At 38.2% G+C, this 15,464-nt stretch overlaps 1 protein-coding gene across 3 annotated transcripts in view; it reads left to right on the top strand.

Moving 5' to 3' along the window:
- The first annotated feature begins 719 nt into the window (after positions 1–719).
- The window catches only part of LRP2 (LDL receptor related protein 2), a 138,631-nt gene continuing 123,886 nt past the window's right edge, over positions 720–15,464 (top strand). For all 3 annotated transcript variants that reach the window (XM_064451539.1, XM_064451538.1, XM_064451537.1), the window contains exon 1: positions 720–986. In XM_064451539.1, the coding sequence (XP_064307609.1) occupies positions 893–986 (94 nt within the window). In that variant the 5' untranslated portion in view covers positions 720–892. The remainder of the gene's footprint in view (positions 987–15,464) is intronic.

The following is a 15,464-nucleotide window of genomic DNA, read 5'->3' as shown; positions in this document are numbered from 1 at the left end:
GTTTATGTATGATGCTTCTGATCCTGCAAGTAAAGCCTCCAAAATGTTTGCCCTGTTCCCAAGGCTGCGTTTCAGCCTGAAGTATTAGGGTATCTTTATCTTTCCCCCATGATACTATGCAATGTTATCCTCTTATTAGTAGGCATATGATTCCTGAAATGGCATCAGCAAATGTTACAGTGTTACAGGCAGACATTTCACATGTGCTGTACACACTGTTGGAGAGTTAGACCCAGAGTGTCTCTAGCTGATAGCTTAAGCATTCACAGCCAAAGCACTTTACCAAACTGATTTTTATCTACTAAGAAAGTGCAGAAGTAAGTTTCATCCCCACAGTTTTCCTTTTGCAATATATATGTGAGGAATAATAATAATAAAAAGTTCTAAGCTTTATACCTTGCCTGGGTAAGTAGGTGTTGTGACATTTTTCAAAGTTGTCAAAAATACTTCTTGTTTGGAGCATGCCTTTGGAACACTAAAACCTGGGACATATTTCACTTGCAATCTGAAATTCCCGTGGTATATTCAAAATACACAGTGTAGTACCAATGGACTCTGATATGAAGTCTGCAAAGTGCAGGGAGTTGGAAGCATCGTTGCCTGTCCTGCAAAGTGTGGAAGGAGGGGCAGCGGCAGCCTGTGGCTGCAGGGCCTGGAGCAGTGCCTGATTCCCTCATGCTAGTTCCGGGGCTGCCGGGTATAAAGAGCTTTATGCAATGTCTGGAGGGTGGGAGTTTATAGAAAACGCGATGTCTCAACAGGCGAACACGCCTTTCTTCTGCAACTAGCGGGATAAGAAAAAGACACCAGGCTCCTTGTGCTGCTGCTGTGCAGATCAGCACCCCGGAGTAGAGGAGACAGCTTCTGAGGGAGCTGGAGCATCCCAGCCCAGATGGGACCTCACCATCGGATGGATGGAAGAGCAGCAACTGCTTGCAAACTGCTCATATTATTCTCTGCATGCATAATGCAGGGCAGTTGCCAAGGTAAGCGCTCTGCTCCAGCCTCTCCGGAATGGGACTTGCACCGCAAGGAGCACATCCGTGCCCTGGGGACTTCTGTGAGAAAAAGACCAAAGTGCCTGGAAGTAGAGGGTTAATGGGAGCCGATTCAAGGAGTTCTTTCTAATAGCTAGGGGAGAGAGTGGCTCTTTCCAGGAGTCATTTGATGGAATAGATTTCTATTATGGAAAAGGAAGTAGTGCCTTAAAAAACACTACAACCACTGGCTCTTTAGCTTCACTTCACCTTGGTGTTAAATTATCCCAGGATACTTTTTCTGATTGTCTTTCTGGTTTGTACAAACTTTTTTCTGGTTGTATAGCAACATACAAATGTTGCTAAATTCGGAGGGACAGCTCAGACTTTGCTACTCCAGGGTCTAAACTCACAGTTTTACAGAGATGCAAGTGGGCAACATTTCCTGTAGCGAGTACTGCTTACTGGCTGTGGATAAGGTTTAAAAAAAAAAAATCACCCCAGAGTTTTTGCATTTTTTCCTTGAGATCTTTGTGCCCTTCTTGCTGCTGGAGTGTGGGTAGTTTTGCAGAGCAGAGTTCACCTGCATTCCAAGAGCAGGTTTGGTGACTGCTAAAATTGTACTTCAGCGTTGGTTTGGGGGAGAAGCGCCCAGGCTGTGGCAGTTCCATGTAGACAGGTTATGCCTGTGGAGGGGGTTACTCGTGGACAGGCTTGAGTATGTGTGGTATATGCAGTCGTTTACAGAACGCTATAAGAAAGAAACAGATGCTTAGTCTGGAGCACAATAAGCTCCCCTCAGTTGGTCTCAGACGCAGATTTGAAGTTGAGAGGAGAACTTTTTCTCTGGGCTTTGCTGTTGCTAGGCGACATCTGGGAGCATGTGACGGGCAGAGCAGGCCGAGGGCTGCTCCTCTGGTACTAATCTGACTGCTGGGGATGGAGTAGCCGAGCCTGCAGTCCTCTCCCCAGCCTGTGACTGAAGCCCATCTCTTCCTGTCTCCCTTTCTTCGTGCAGTTTAATTGCCCTGCAGTGAAAATGCAGCCTGTCTGGTTGGAGCAAGAGTGGCTGAAGTGCATTTCCTTGGCCCCATGTATTTGCCTGGCAGTCTTGCTGGTTGTGTGTGTCTGTGTATTACGTGTGCGTTCAAATTGTTAATCTGCTTTCTTTGCTCAACTCTTAGTTTAAGCTCCTTAGACAGAATCAAGTAAGTAATTATACAGCAACTGCTGCTAGCAGCTCCCACTTAGGATCAGGGAAATAGGAGATAGCTAATGTGCAGCAGGAGACCTGCAAAAGCTCTAGTCAAGGAGGTCACACTGGGCAGAGTTAATCCTATGCACTATTATTTTACATTGGATAGAATGGAAGCCGCAGTGCAGATCTACAAGTTTATTCATTTGCTCTACAGCCACTTTTCGACTGTTCAGGATGTGCCCGGTAAATGACATGACAGGATAAGCAGAAGGAAGCTTTGAAGTAGCATCCATAGCCAGTGGAAGTACCAAAATTTTTTACTTTGATGGTGTGTGTCCCCCTCCCCCCTTCAGAGTAGAGTAACTGTGCAAATGAAACAGTATAGTTTTAGTAACAGGTAACCGATACTAGTAAAATCTCTGGATAGCAATTGTGGCCACACTGTGATTATTATTGCAAAATATTTGATACCCTTAAGTTCCAGCTCCTTGAATGTGGAGATCATGTCAGACTCTGATTAAAAAACAAACAAACAAAAAAACATTAAGAGAATCATGAAAGCAGTTCCAAGGCTTAGAAGGAAAATGGTGAAAATCATATTACCTTGCCTAATCCTCAGTATTTTCAAAGGTGCTTCTGTGTTGTTTTTGAAGGTTTTTGTTGGCCATACCTGAGTGTTCCCAGTATAATCTGGATGTTTCTAGAAGTAGAACCTGAACACTTGCTCAAATGATAGTACCATGATTCTTCCTTGATCTATCCAATTCTGGATTTACTGGAATGAAACATACCACTTAAAAACTGAGTAAAAATACTGCCTCTTGTAATTGCCAGTTGTACAGGGCCTGGTTCTGCAACCTTTCCTCTATAAGCCTTGTTGCCTGTGGGGTAACTGTTATCAGAAAAAATTGCAGCTGGAATCTAAAAAACTACCTAAGTGAAGGTAGTTTCAAGAAGGATCCCCACAGAACTAATGTGAATGTTTGTTTTGAGGAAACTCAAAGTGCTTCATGCTCATAGTCATAAACTAGAGAGGCTGGGTGGATGTTGTACTCTCCGCAGTTTTGCAGAGGGCAAATGGGAGCACTGGGGCAACTTTGTGTTTGAACAATGAGTTCTTTAATGTTATTGCAAAGCATGTCAGATCTGCGTACTCATGCAATATTCCACATTGTGTGTGTTATCGGGGTCACCTTATATAACATGGAAGGCCTGCTGTACTTTTTTTGATGAGGATTTAGTACCTGAGAGTGTTTGATGTTTTTTCTGTTCTCAATGGTTCAGCAACAGAAGAACTGTTAGTTTGATTTCTTTATAAAATCATTCACAGAAACCTGATTTTCTGTATAAAAAAGAACCCTTCTTTCTAGACACAAAGTATTAAAAATGTTCTTCACAAATCTACTATAGTTAATATTTCTGTAACCTATGTATTTTAGATTGCTTAAATTTCTTTTTTTTTTTGGTGTCCCTCAGGTCCTGATGACCTACTTTCAGCAGAAATGATGTAAATCTTCAAGAAAATAAATGGTGTTAGTATTGATTTTTGTCACCAGTTTTTCACCAATTCTGTCAAATTAGTGCAAGTTACAAAACAATGCCAGTATCATCTTTTTTCAGTCTTGCATGTACTTACACTGAAATTCTGGCTTTGCTGCAGTTTATTGCAAAGTACCAAATTGCTACGCAAAGGCCAGGATAGTTTACAATGTTGAAATTGCTGTTTGCCTCCCCATCTTTCTGGTGGATACTTCTGAGGATCTTTTTATGTCTTTAGCAAGCTTCATGTATGGAATCAAAGATGACAGAATCACATTGCTGTGAATTAGAAGAGATCAATGATTGCTTAGCCAGGCTGTGTATTTTTCTTGCCAATAATCATAATATTTGTGTAAACTTCTGAATTTTGGGAAATGCAAACATCTCTATTAATGGTCTTTCTCTCTACATATATGCTATTTTTCTGAATTTTTGGATTCTATATTGAGTTAAGGGGCCAGAAGATCACAGCTACGTTGACTTCTAGTATTTTTTTTTTGTTTCTCTTTTCAATAGCTCATAGTTTACTGACTATTTTAAGGTTTCTGTTGTTGATCTCAAGATCAGAAGACTTTTTTTTTTTAAAAAAAAGTTGTTCATCTATTCTGTGTCTTGACAACACATGATTTGTGCAGAAACTTTGCTGTTACACAAAAGTTAGTGCGTCAAATTTGATTTACATCCTAAATCTCAGCAATGATCAATCATCAGCTTAAGTGTGTCCCAGGCCAATATGACTAAAATTTGTTATCATTACAAAGCCTCTATTAGTCTGAGGATGAACACTATTCTAAGAATGAATCTATATGATGAGATATCATATCCCAGAAATCACAATGAGCCTTTGCATGAAGTGAGGCCAGTAATGAATAGGTACAATAAGACCAGGTAGAGAAGAGCTACAACAGCTCTTTCCAGAACGGCATGGAGAAGCATGCTTTTCCATCAAGTATTGTAATAGTTCAATCTCCAAATTAATAATTCAGTGGATTTTTGACATTGCCTTCACTCAAATCTGTTTAATCTGTCTGTAGAATGATGTATAGTGATGTTGCCGGAGGCGACAGGTCCGAGTCAGTATTCATACCCAGTGTACAGCGCTGTGCACGTTTAAATGACAGAGAAGCCTGTCTGTAAGATTATGCTCCTGCCAAGACCTAGTGTTTGAAGACCTTGAGTGAGACTTTCCTTGGGGACTAAGAATTTGGGAGTAATGAGAAGGGAGAAAGGATCGCAAAGAAAATGAATATACCAGTGAAATCCTGACGTACAATTTAATAGGTATTGTGCATGACCTATGGGCTGCAATGTTCATCATCCTGCACTAGTATAATTTTCTGGGTTTCTCTTGGAGATGTACTTGCACAAAATCAAGAGCAAAAATCCTACTGAGCGTCAATCTACCTGGCTCTGAACTAGTTCATTTCCTAAGGGCTGACAATTTAAAAGTACTCATCAGTGAAACACATTGTTGTCTTCTCACATTTTAATTAATGAGTGGTATTTGTGTGCACTGACAGTCTTTTTTTTTTTTTTAATGGTTCTTTTTAATGAGTAGCCCTCTTTTAGTACATCTCTTTAATTTTCTTAATAATCTACTTTTTTCTGTATTCTGTTCAGCAAAGCATATCAGGAATTTGCAAAGTCATCAGCTAAAGTGAAGAATGGGACAAATCCCAGAATTTTAGTTAAAAATTGAAAGCAGTAATTGGATGACACCTGGTTAGATTTAGGTTCAATTCCAAATGCTAGAATTACAGTAAATAATTAAACTACAGCAGTCAAGACAACTAGAGACAGAACATCTAAGGAGATTTCAACTAGGATAAATGTATGATGTATGCGATGCTTCTATTTCACTGTAAGACAACCCAAAACCTTCTTTCATATTTTGAGCTGATTGGAAATTTGAGCAATGAAATCCTACTTTAATCCGGATTTACTTTCCATGTGTTTTGCAGGAAATGAGCAAAGAATCATTTGGGGGAAAGGTAGAATGCAATTTCATTAAAGCCTTTTAATTCTTTTCCTTTTGGGCTTCCTGGATTGACTTGAAATCAATCACACTGTTTGGAACCTTTCCCCCTCCATAGGCCTTCTTGCATTGTTAGATTTTTGCCAGATCAAAGCCCAGTGGTGTTTTTTTTAACTTCTCATTATTTAGCACTAAACCTGGAGGTGATTCTGTCAAGATTTTAATTTTTTAAAAAATCTGAATACCTTATTTTTAATTAGGCAGGAAACAGGCACATTGTAGAGGTGTAGTTCATTTTGTCGTTATGAGTATTGGATCACAAGTCATTTGGTCTTCCTACAATACTTATTTTTAGATCTGAGAGCTTGTGAAAACTCTTCAGATGGACAAATATGTAACTTTGAATCCCATTGTACTATCACTTTTTAAAGCAGGAGTTTATAATTGTTTCTCCTCTTTTAGAGCTCTGCTTAAAAAGTACTGGAACCATATAGCACTTTGGATGTTTCAAAGGAAATGACACTTTCCAGAAGTTGTCATTGTTGAAAAACATTAAAGGTCCCTTCTAATTAATAATATACAAGTTGACATCTATTTAAAGAGAAGTTGATGTTTTTATTCTATTGTGGCTAATTAGCGATGATGATCAGATAATTTGTCAGCTTCTTTTTAATAGCAAAGGCAATAAAGGCAAATAAAGGACAGAGCTGTTTTTCAAATTATTTAAAACTGAAGTGCTTCTTTATATAATTTGATAATTAGACTTTATTCTTAAAGGTACCTTGAGCTGTTTCTAGATGAGGGAATAACAAGGCTTCTTCTGAGTCAACCCAGTGCAACTCCATTAATTTCAGAGAAATTATCCCTGAGTTGTACTGATCTAAGAGATAGGAAATAGGATTCATTGAAGAGTACACATATCTCTCAATCACTTATTATTGTTTGAGATCTATTTTAAAGTCCACTTTCTTATGATAACGTTCATTTTGTTTACTACTTTTTGCTTCCTTAACTCAGCACGCTTTTAGAACAGTTTAAGAAAATGAAGTTTAATGAGTAAGAGTAGAAAATTTAATGGAATGGACAGCCTTTAGCGGATTCCATAAGCTTTTACTGTTGGTTTCAAGGCTTTTAATGTTTTCTTTGTTTTGCAATGCTTAAAGTGGATTAGAGATCTAAGGATCATTGTTAGAAGTTTTGTTTTGGATTAATGAAATGACATATAAGAGTTGACTGAAATTGTTCTGCTTTTATGACCGGTTCTATTTTATGCTTTTAACATGAGTAAATTGCCTTTCTTTTACAATCAAGAAGCCAGATCTTCAGCAAAAGGGCACTGTTTACAGCTGCAGTGTGTCTGCCCGATTATTTTCTTGCACGAGCAGGTCATGATACTATACCCTGCTGAGCTGAGTTGAAGAATGGGGGTCCATTCCAATAGGGACTCCCTTTGATGGGGATTGAGGGCTCATGCTTTTGTGGAGCAAGGAGGATGGAGGTTTTAGTTGTGTTCTGTGGCATCTGTAAAAAAAAAAAGAAGAAAAAAAAAGGTATCGTCCACAAGGTATCCCAGGAACTGATATATTTAGAATCTAGGTAATGGTTTTTATCTTCTGAAACCATTGTGCACATCGTCAACTCAGATAAATATACCACAGTTTAGTTTAGTCTGAGGAAGTATAGGGCCTGCAGAGCTGGAGTACATATATATATCAACAATACTTCCCAGGTTTACCCAGATGAAGGGAGCTTCCTATGTAAAGTTCACATTATTCCATACCAGTGGGAGACCCCATTTAGATCTGATCCAGCCCTTGTCATTCCTTGTCATCTAAGGGTATGGGTTCATGAGAAGTGATGACCCAATCAAACAGTTCACTGCTGCTGGTAACAGGAGGCCCCACTCTCCTTCCCTCTCTCCTCCACTGTCCCATTCCTATGCTGCTGCCAGCCTTGCATTCTTGCTGCTTGCTTTGTGCTAGCACCACTGCTCATCGAATGGCACTGTGAGCTGCTTTCACTTACAAACCTGGCCTAGGGAATTAGGTGGTTTCCTGGTGGCTTAATGATTTGGATCAGCATGCAGAAAGGTCCAGTAGTTACTGGAGTTTGGAAAAGAAAGTGAACCTTGGCATCAAGTGAGAGAAGGAGAGGAGTTGGGAAAAGGGAGAGAGAGGGAGAGACCCCTTTTTCCTATGGTAAGTCAGCGGGTTGGCTCAGCCGGCCATGCAACCACTCTTAATGCTACTGCTAAGAACGTACAGGAAATGCTTGGCTAGCATGCTAGTTACAAGAGTGGTCCCATTAGGGCTATAGTGAACTAGTATTAGCACTGCGGGAAACCCCTTTGTAAAGTTGTCTAGTGTAAACAGATGGCTTGACTTGAATGGGACTGCTCACGTGTTCACTTTTGAGCAGGATTGTAGGGCTATTCTCAACCTGCAATGTAATAAATGAGTTGGACGATAACCAAGCACATGGAATGCTGCTGCAGTTTGTGTTGGCTTTCTAGCTGTGTTAATAAAAATAACTTTTACTACTGTGAGGTCTAATAAGTTTTTAAACCATTTCATGTGAAACAAATGAGCTCCAGTTTGTGTCTGAAATGAGTGAGAAAGTTTGTGGTGTCTTCCATATGAATATATGAGCTGTTTTTATTAGCTTTGCAGTTTTTGCTTTTCCTTATGAAGTCAGCCACAGAATGCACTTTAAAGCCTCACTGAAAATGAATTTTTGTTCCTAGTATTCTGTAAATGTATCCAAGTAATAAAATTACTTTTGTTACCTCTGCAGTACATGAAAGGTATTTAGTGGAGTAATTAAACTGCATCTACTTCAGTTGTTAATCTGAGTCTTGACAAATTTCTGTTGGCTGAACCAATAAGAAATCTGAGTAGAGCCTCACACATAGCTCAGTTGTGGCCTGTCTTTTTGCTCAGGCAGGCTGGCCATCTGCTTCACTGTGAGCTCTTCCTGAGTAAGGAGGGCCACAAAGACAATTGGTCTCCTTTGGCACTTGCAGAAGTGATATCATGTCATGGAATTTGTATTCTAACTGTAGGCAATTGAAAAAAAATGATGATTTAACTGTGGAAATGCAAAAATGCTGTTATTACTAGCTTTTTTTAGTTTTGTAGTTTTTAACTTTACTAAGCCTGACACAGAATGCGTTATAAAATGGTTATCTTCCAGTGAAAATACAAAAAATAATCAAACTTGAAAGATGAACTTTAAATCCTTTAGAAATTTGGGTATCTCTTGAATTTGCTTGAGGAAAAAAGAACCTAAAGGACAAATAGTTAAATTCAATAAAATAATGAGTAGCAAAATTTAAACTAAGAGTGAGGTAAAAACTCCAACCTTGAAAAGAAGTACTTTATCCATACTAAGACTTCATCACCTATTAACAGGAACAATTCCTCCCTGGTTTTTGTTTGGTTTCCTAAAAAAAAAGATGCTTTAGCAATGGATTGCTTGTTTTTGTTTTGGTTTTTGATTTTGTCTCTTTAGATGAGCAGGACTTTTTAACTGATTTAACTTTTTCTAGTAGGGGTCAAGAATTCTCAGAGACTTAAATCCCACAAATTTCATGAGGTAGCAGAGAGAGAGACCCAGATTATCACCCTGTTAAGGGCAAATCTTGATCATTAAACATTCTGAATGGAGACACTGACTTTGTGGCCAGCAGTATACCTGGTGTAGTTGCAATCTTTTTCCTAACAGGCATTTTGAAAGACTGGTGGAAACTATTGCTGTGAGAAAGGGATTACAATTTAAAGGTTCCAAGTCTGTAGGCAAACGCCTGCCGTTCTGTGAGCAATGTTATTCATATGTTGTGTGCTACCACTGTGGAACTTGGGAGACATATGCCTTTCCTGTGGTTTTGTGCACTTGCTTCTGGATATAAGTACGTAGTATGCAGTACTTGTATGCTCTTGTGTTTCCAATGAGACAGCAAGTGTAGGGCTTACCGAGCTACACAAGCTGGAGTAGGAGACACTTCTTCCCTGCTGTTCACTTCTGTGCCAGGAATGCTGCTTAGACTAGCTAGCTGCTTAGAGTAGCTAGCAAATGTGATTTAAAGAATTACTTAAAATACTATGCCTAGCAGCCACCAATAAAGGGAAGTAGCAGCAGAATCAAGCATCCTTAAAAAATCCAAATGGGTGAGTAAATCTGATAGTTGTAGAGTTTGGCTGGTGTAGGGGAGATCTAAGTAAAATGCTTCCATTGGGGCTGACAGGAAGGGTAATGTTTCAGTGGGAGATAATATTTCTTGTGTTTATCCTTTTCTGACAAATTCAAGGACTTTGTCTTTTTAATTTGACAAACTCATTAGTATTACTATTTGGATGAAAGGATGTTTAAAAATTATTTTTTAAACTGAAAACTATAAAGAAAATATACCACATTTAAAAATTAAATAGCCAAAGTATGATTTAATCTTATTGTTCACTTTCAGGTCTATTAAGATAAAGTTGCATTTTGTATAAGCACATTGGACAACATCGTTGTTTCAGTTCAGGTGATCCTTCCTCTACTCAGGCCTGCCTTAGCACATAGAATTTCCTATTCAAGAAGGTTGGTATGGCTGGTCACTCCTTCCTTAGCTATTAGCTGCTAGCTGAAACTGAGTCACTACTGAATAAGGGAGAAGCGTGATGAGTGTCAATGAATCTGGAGAAATATACATAGTTCTGAATGACATGGGCAGTAGTAAGTAGCATTAGAATGTCTGTCTAGGCACACTAGATGCTTGTAGCATATGATCTATCTATTTTGTACTGACACTTCAGTTTTTCTGCTTTTCTGAAAATGTTTTCACCTGTTTAGTTTGCAACAAGTAGCAGTCGTTATTTTGGAAGTGCAAATTGATGACTAAGTGCCCTGTGAAGCTTTGGGACACAGCTTAAATTGTCTCTTTTACCTCAATTCACACTATTTTTGATGGTGCTACTCAAGTAGTGAAAAATTTTGTTATAGATGTGAGTTCTGTGGTGAGAAGAGAGAAATAGCTTTCACTTTACGTGCTTTTACCGTGTTTATTATCTATGTGGGAAGTGGTTTATTTTTTGCATGACAAGTTTAAATTTTGATTTAATAACTTGTGATATAATATTCCAGTAGGGTTTATGATTTGGCAAAGTGTTATATGATGCATAGCAATTTTTGATCTAGCAATAGTACATGAAAGAAATATAAAATTTTACACAATTTCACTGTCACAGACTGGATTGGAAGGCTCTTACTGAGGCTGATTTCTAGTGCTACAATGACTCATCAGCTTTCAGGAGAGCATGATGGAATTGAATGCAGCTCACCATCTCAGCATGGGGTCTAATTTTGAGAACAAACAGCACATTGGTTGGAAAATCTGTTTAAAAAAACAGTTCAGCTCTCAAAATTAGAATAGCTTCCTGAGAAGGTTATCATCTGCTACCACATTTATTGGAGTTTCTCAGTGGTATGTACTGTGCATGTTCTCTCTTAAGTTGTAAGTTGTGTAAGCTTTTTTTTCCTCTCCCCCCCCCCCCCCCCCCCCCCCCGTAGTTGTGAATACTTCCTAGTCTTAAAGATTTTCCTCATTTGCTCATATTGCCCCCCTCACTCTGTGACCCAATTGTGATTCTACAGCAGCCTCGAGGCCATTAGCAAGGTTCATTCTTATGAAAATGCTTGGGATGCTTCCTTCTGTGAGTAGCTGGGGATGTCTTTATTTCTACTGTGTTTGCTTGTTCTTCTTCCTCTTTATGTCATTTGGTCAATTAGAACAGATTTTTGCATATTTAATGTGCCATTCATAAAAAAGAACCTTCTGGGATTTAGGAGAGCTCAGATGTATGTATTTCCCTAGTGATCCACAGTGCTTGCTTCGCTTACCCAGCTAATACAATCACAATTGATTTATGTGGATTAAGACACCTAATGTCAAGACAACTGGTTGATGTTATCCAATTTAGTGCAGAACATGTTCTTTACGTGTAATGTGTCTAAGATACGTTATTATATTGTGAAGGCTAATCTTTCAGTACTGCAGATATTGGTTCTCTTGAATTTGGCCATACAGATAAGAACTTCACGAAATTCTCTGAGAAAGGAGTACAAATAGTTTTTATTAGTCTCACCTTGGAAAACACTTTATATACAGTTGGAAAATACTTTATACACGGTTGGGGTTAAAGAAAGTGTCCAGCAGAAATTAATGGCTGATTCTCAGTAGTCACTAAAGCACGAGAGATTTGCCAGTGACTTAAATGGAAGAAGGAACCTGGTCCATTCAGTATAAGGAATGTTTACTTTATCAGTAGAAAGGAGTATTACCTCCTGTCTATTAGAATTAACCCTTGCTTAAAAGGATTATTTCTTGTTCCTGCCTTGTTATAGGACTAAGAAGATAGTAAGAATTTATTTGTTGCTTTTTAAAAAGTGTGTGAGTTGAAGCAAGATTATAAAGGAACTTACTTTTGATTAATTTGCTTATAGTACTGTATGATGGTAAAGATACATAGTATGGATATGTGCTGTTTGTGAGCATGTATGATATATAAACTGTCATGACCTTAAGAAGTTTATTTTTTTTTTACATTTAGGATCAGTGTAAATAGTTTTAAAATATTGTATATCTTAATATTTTTTTACTATTTCCCCAAATGGCTGGCTTTAAAGTGATAATGTAGAAATCATAGTTATTTTGTTCTGAATACCAGAGCTTTAAGAAAAAATAAAACTAGAGTTTTTTCTAAGAGGTGCATATGTGGTTTATCAGAAAAACAGGAGCTTGTTCGCTTTATTATTAGTTCAGGCTTATACTTGAAAAAAATAAAATTGAATAGTTTTGTTAAATATGAATTTATAAACTGTTTCTCTTTTCATGAGGCTGTTTGCATTCATTGCTTTTTCAATTAATAAACCTAAAGTAAGGTAGAGAGGATGAGGATTATGAATATCTTTAATGTTGCTAGGAGGCATTTACAGTGTCATTCCTTTGAACTTGATGTCTGCAGGAGACCTGAACCCTTTTTTCTTTGCAGGAAAGCTTTCCTGCTTAGTTTCAGTAGATTAAAATCCTGAATTTCTTTAATTCTTGGATTTATGTTGAGGCATTAGCAGAAATGAATCTATAGTCCTTTTATAATTGTATTAACTGAAAACAAATAGTTTAACATAGAATATGCTGATTTTAAGTGTTCTTTAAAAAGATTTTGCATGTGACCATTACTAAAATGAGATTTGATGCTTTAGTTTTAACAATGGTTTTAGTTGGCAAGTGTCTGTATGTGCAAGAGCATGCAGGCACAAAGCACAGAGAACAATGAAGATTCTGCTGTCTCCAGATTTCCTTTTTATTTTTTTTTAACTACTTGGTAAGTGGTTTTGAAAGGGAAACCATAAAAATCTGCTGTTGTTGCAGTGAAACATGTTATTTCTAAGTCCATATTGAAAGAGAAAATTTTCACTTTTCTTCTGGAATTTTAAGGTGCTTTTTATTAAAAATCAGTGAGTAAAATTTTAAAATGTAGGTATTGGGTTCTGACAGGCAAGATCCATTTACAGCTGCTGATACCCATCAGTCCATTGAACTTAGGACATGGTTTACTCTAAACTTCCTCTCCTGTGACTATGGAATATCTAGCTCATTCATCTGAGATGGAAATAGACTCTGCATGTCCAGGTAGGCTTACAGAAAGAAAGAAATGAGCAAACATTAAACTTAAGTTTCTCTTCTGTTTTCATTCCTCTCACCCTCCTGATATCAGTTCTATTTATGATCCAATTATATATTAAATTCTACATGTGAGTGGATCTTTAGGGAGAAGGGCTAGAAGTATCATCTTCCGCTGTTTGGTGGAGCAAAGCTATTTTATTATTGTCATCAATGGGTTTCTGCTAATTTTTGAAGCAGCTGTGCAACTGGGACTTGGGAGCCAAATTTCTTAGTCCAGTTAGTGTCAGTGGAGAACCACATCTGTTGCTTCAAGTTCAGTCCTTTATAATTTCCACATCCCTCCCTGCCCTGTAAAATAATCTGAAATAACCTGTATGATTTCTGTACCAGAAAGTTTCCTGAAATGTCTGCATCTTTGCTTGGGGGTTAGGCAGTGCATAATAAAACAATAAGTAAATTAAGTAATTCTGCACACGCATTACATGATGTTGTTGGCATCCAGAAGAATAAATGGACTCAGAAATAGACAACTTTCATGAAGAGTAGTGATCACTGTAAAGCACACCAGAGATGGAGTCTCTGGCTAGGAATCCTTCTGACGCTGATTGGTAGAAGATTGGAGGCACCTCCGTAGGAAGGATCAAGGTGTATGTGTCTTGTTTCTTGCCATGTCTAAGAAATATACCAGCAAAACTGAGTGTGCCCTTCATGTACTGTGACTTCTTGGAATGCCACTGGAGAAACAGTAGAGTATGAATATGCATTGGTGGAGGGAAGAACAGCACCATTTGGCCTTTGCTTGTTGATACTGGGGCACACAGGTGAGTTCAAGTACCCATCATCCTTAAGCTGCAAACCATCTAAGGTATGACCCTTTTTGTTAAGTGTTTGCAAAGCACAGAGAGTCCTTGATCAGCTACTGAGTCTGTAGATGCTATTTTACTAACAATAATCTTAGAATCATAGAATCGTTAATGTTGGAAAAGACCCTTAAGATCATCGAGTCCAACCACTAACCTATCACCGCGAAGTCCACCATTAAACCATGTCCTCAAGCACTACATCTACCCTTCTTTTAAATACCTCCAGGGATGGAGACTCAACCACCTCCCTGGGCAGCCTGTTCCAATGCCTGACAACCCTTTTGGTGAAGTCCAACTTAAACTTCCCCTGGCACAGCTTGAGGCCATTTCCTCTCATCCTAAATGGATGTTATAATATGTAACTGGATGATAATTCAGTAATAGAAAGCCTGTGCTTCCGTATTAACATTGTAACTGTCTCTCTGGCACTGCAGCTCTTCTGCTTCAAATTGTCCCTTAACTAGCCCCCTGTCCACCTATCAATCTGTATACAGAGATTTTGCAGTTATGTGAAGTGGGTGCAGACTCCCATTTGTACTCCCATTTGGTATTGTCAGTTAAAATTATTTATGTAATATAATCTAATTTAGAGACAGGTAGGTACAAAAGATTTTCTGCATTGCAGGGTCTTAAAGATGGAAGATAAAACTGTGCTGCTTTCTGTAATACCTATAAATGCTCATGTGGTCTGTGTCTTTTTTAATCTGAATAGTTTGTATTAAATGTAATGGAGTTTGCATAACATAGAAAGACTGAAAGTTAAATATTGTGTCATGGTATGTAAGATTTAGCATAATTTTATCACACTATATTTCTTTATATTTTAAATAATCTTTGTTCATTTGCCTATTATAATTGCTAGCAGAGTACTACTTTTCAGTGTCACAGGGCATTTTACAATTATAAGCAAAGGTTTTTCCTGAATTGTGGGTTTTACTTCTTTCTTCATTAGTGTGGGGAAACAGAGATGGAATTTCCAGAGGGTCAGCTTCCCCGCCCTGAGCATTCCAAAACCTCGGGCTGTTTGACATGTAATTAAGCTAGGCAAAAATCTGACATCAAAGTGTATGGAAGGTGATTCTCCAGGATTCTTCTACCTGCAAGGCCATTGGAGTGGGGGCTGGATGGGAACAAAGAATACCCTTTGTTGGAAGGCAGAAAGGGAGAAAAGAGAGTTTGTCACTTATTTTTCTTTTTGTAAAATTAATGTGGAAGATGCTTGTAATGTACAGTTCATTTGCACTTA

The sequence above is a fragment of the Phalacrocorax carbo genome, chromosome 5 (genome assembly GCF_963921805.1).
Source record: "Phalacrocorax carbo chromosome 5, bPhaCar2.1, whole genome shotgun sequence".
In the NCBI taxonomy this organism is placed as follows: domain Eukaryota; kingdom Metazoa; phylum Chordata; class Aves; order Suliformes; family Phalacrocoracidae; genus Phalacrocorax; species Phalacrocorax carbo.
The sequence above is the reverse complement of the archived record's forward strand: the minus strand, read 5'-3'. Positions and strand labels throughout refer to the sequence as shown.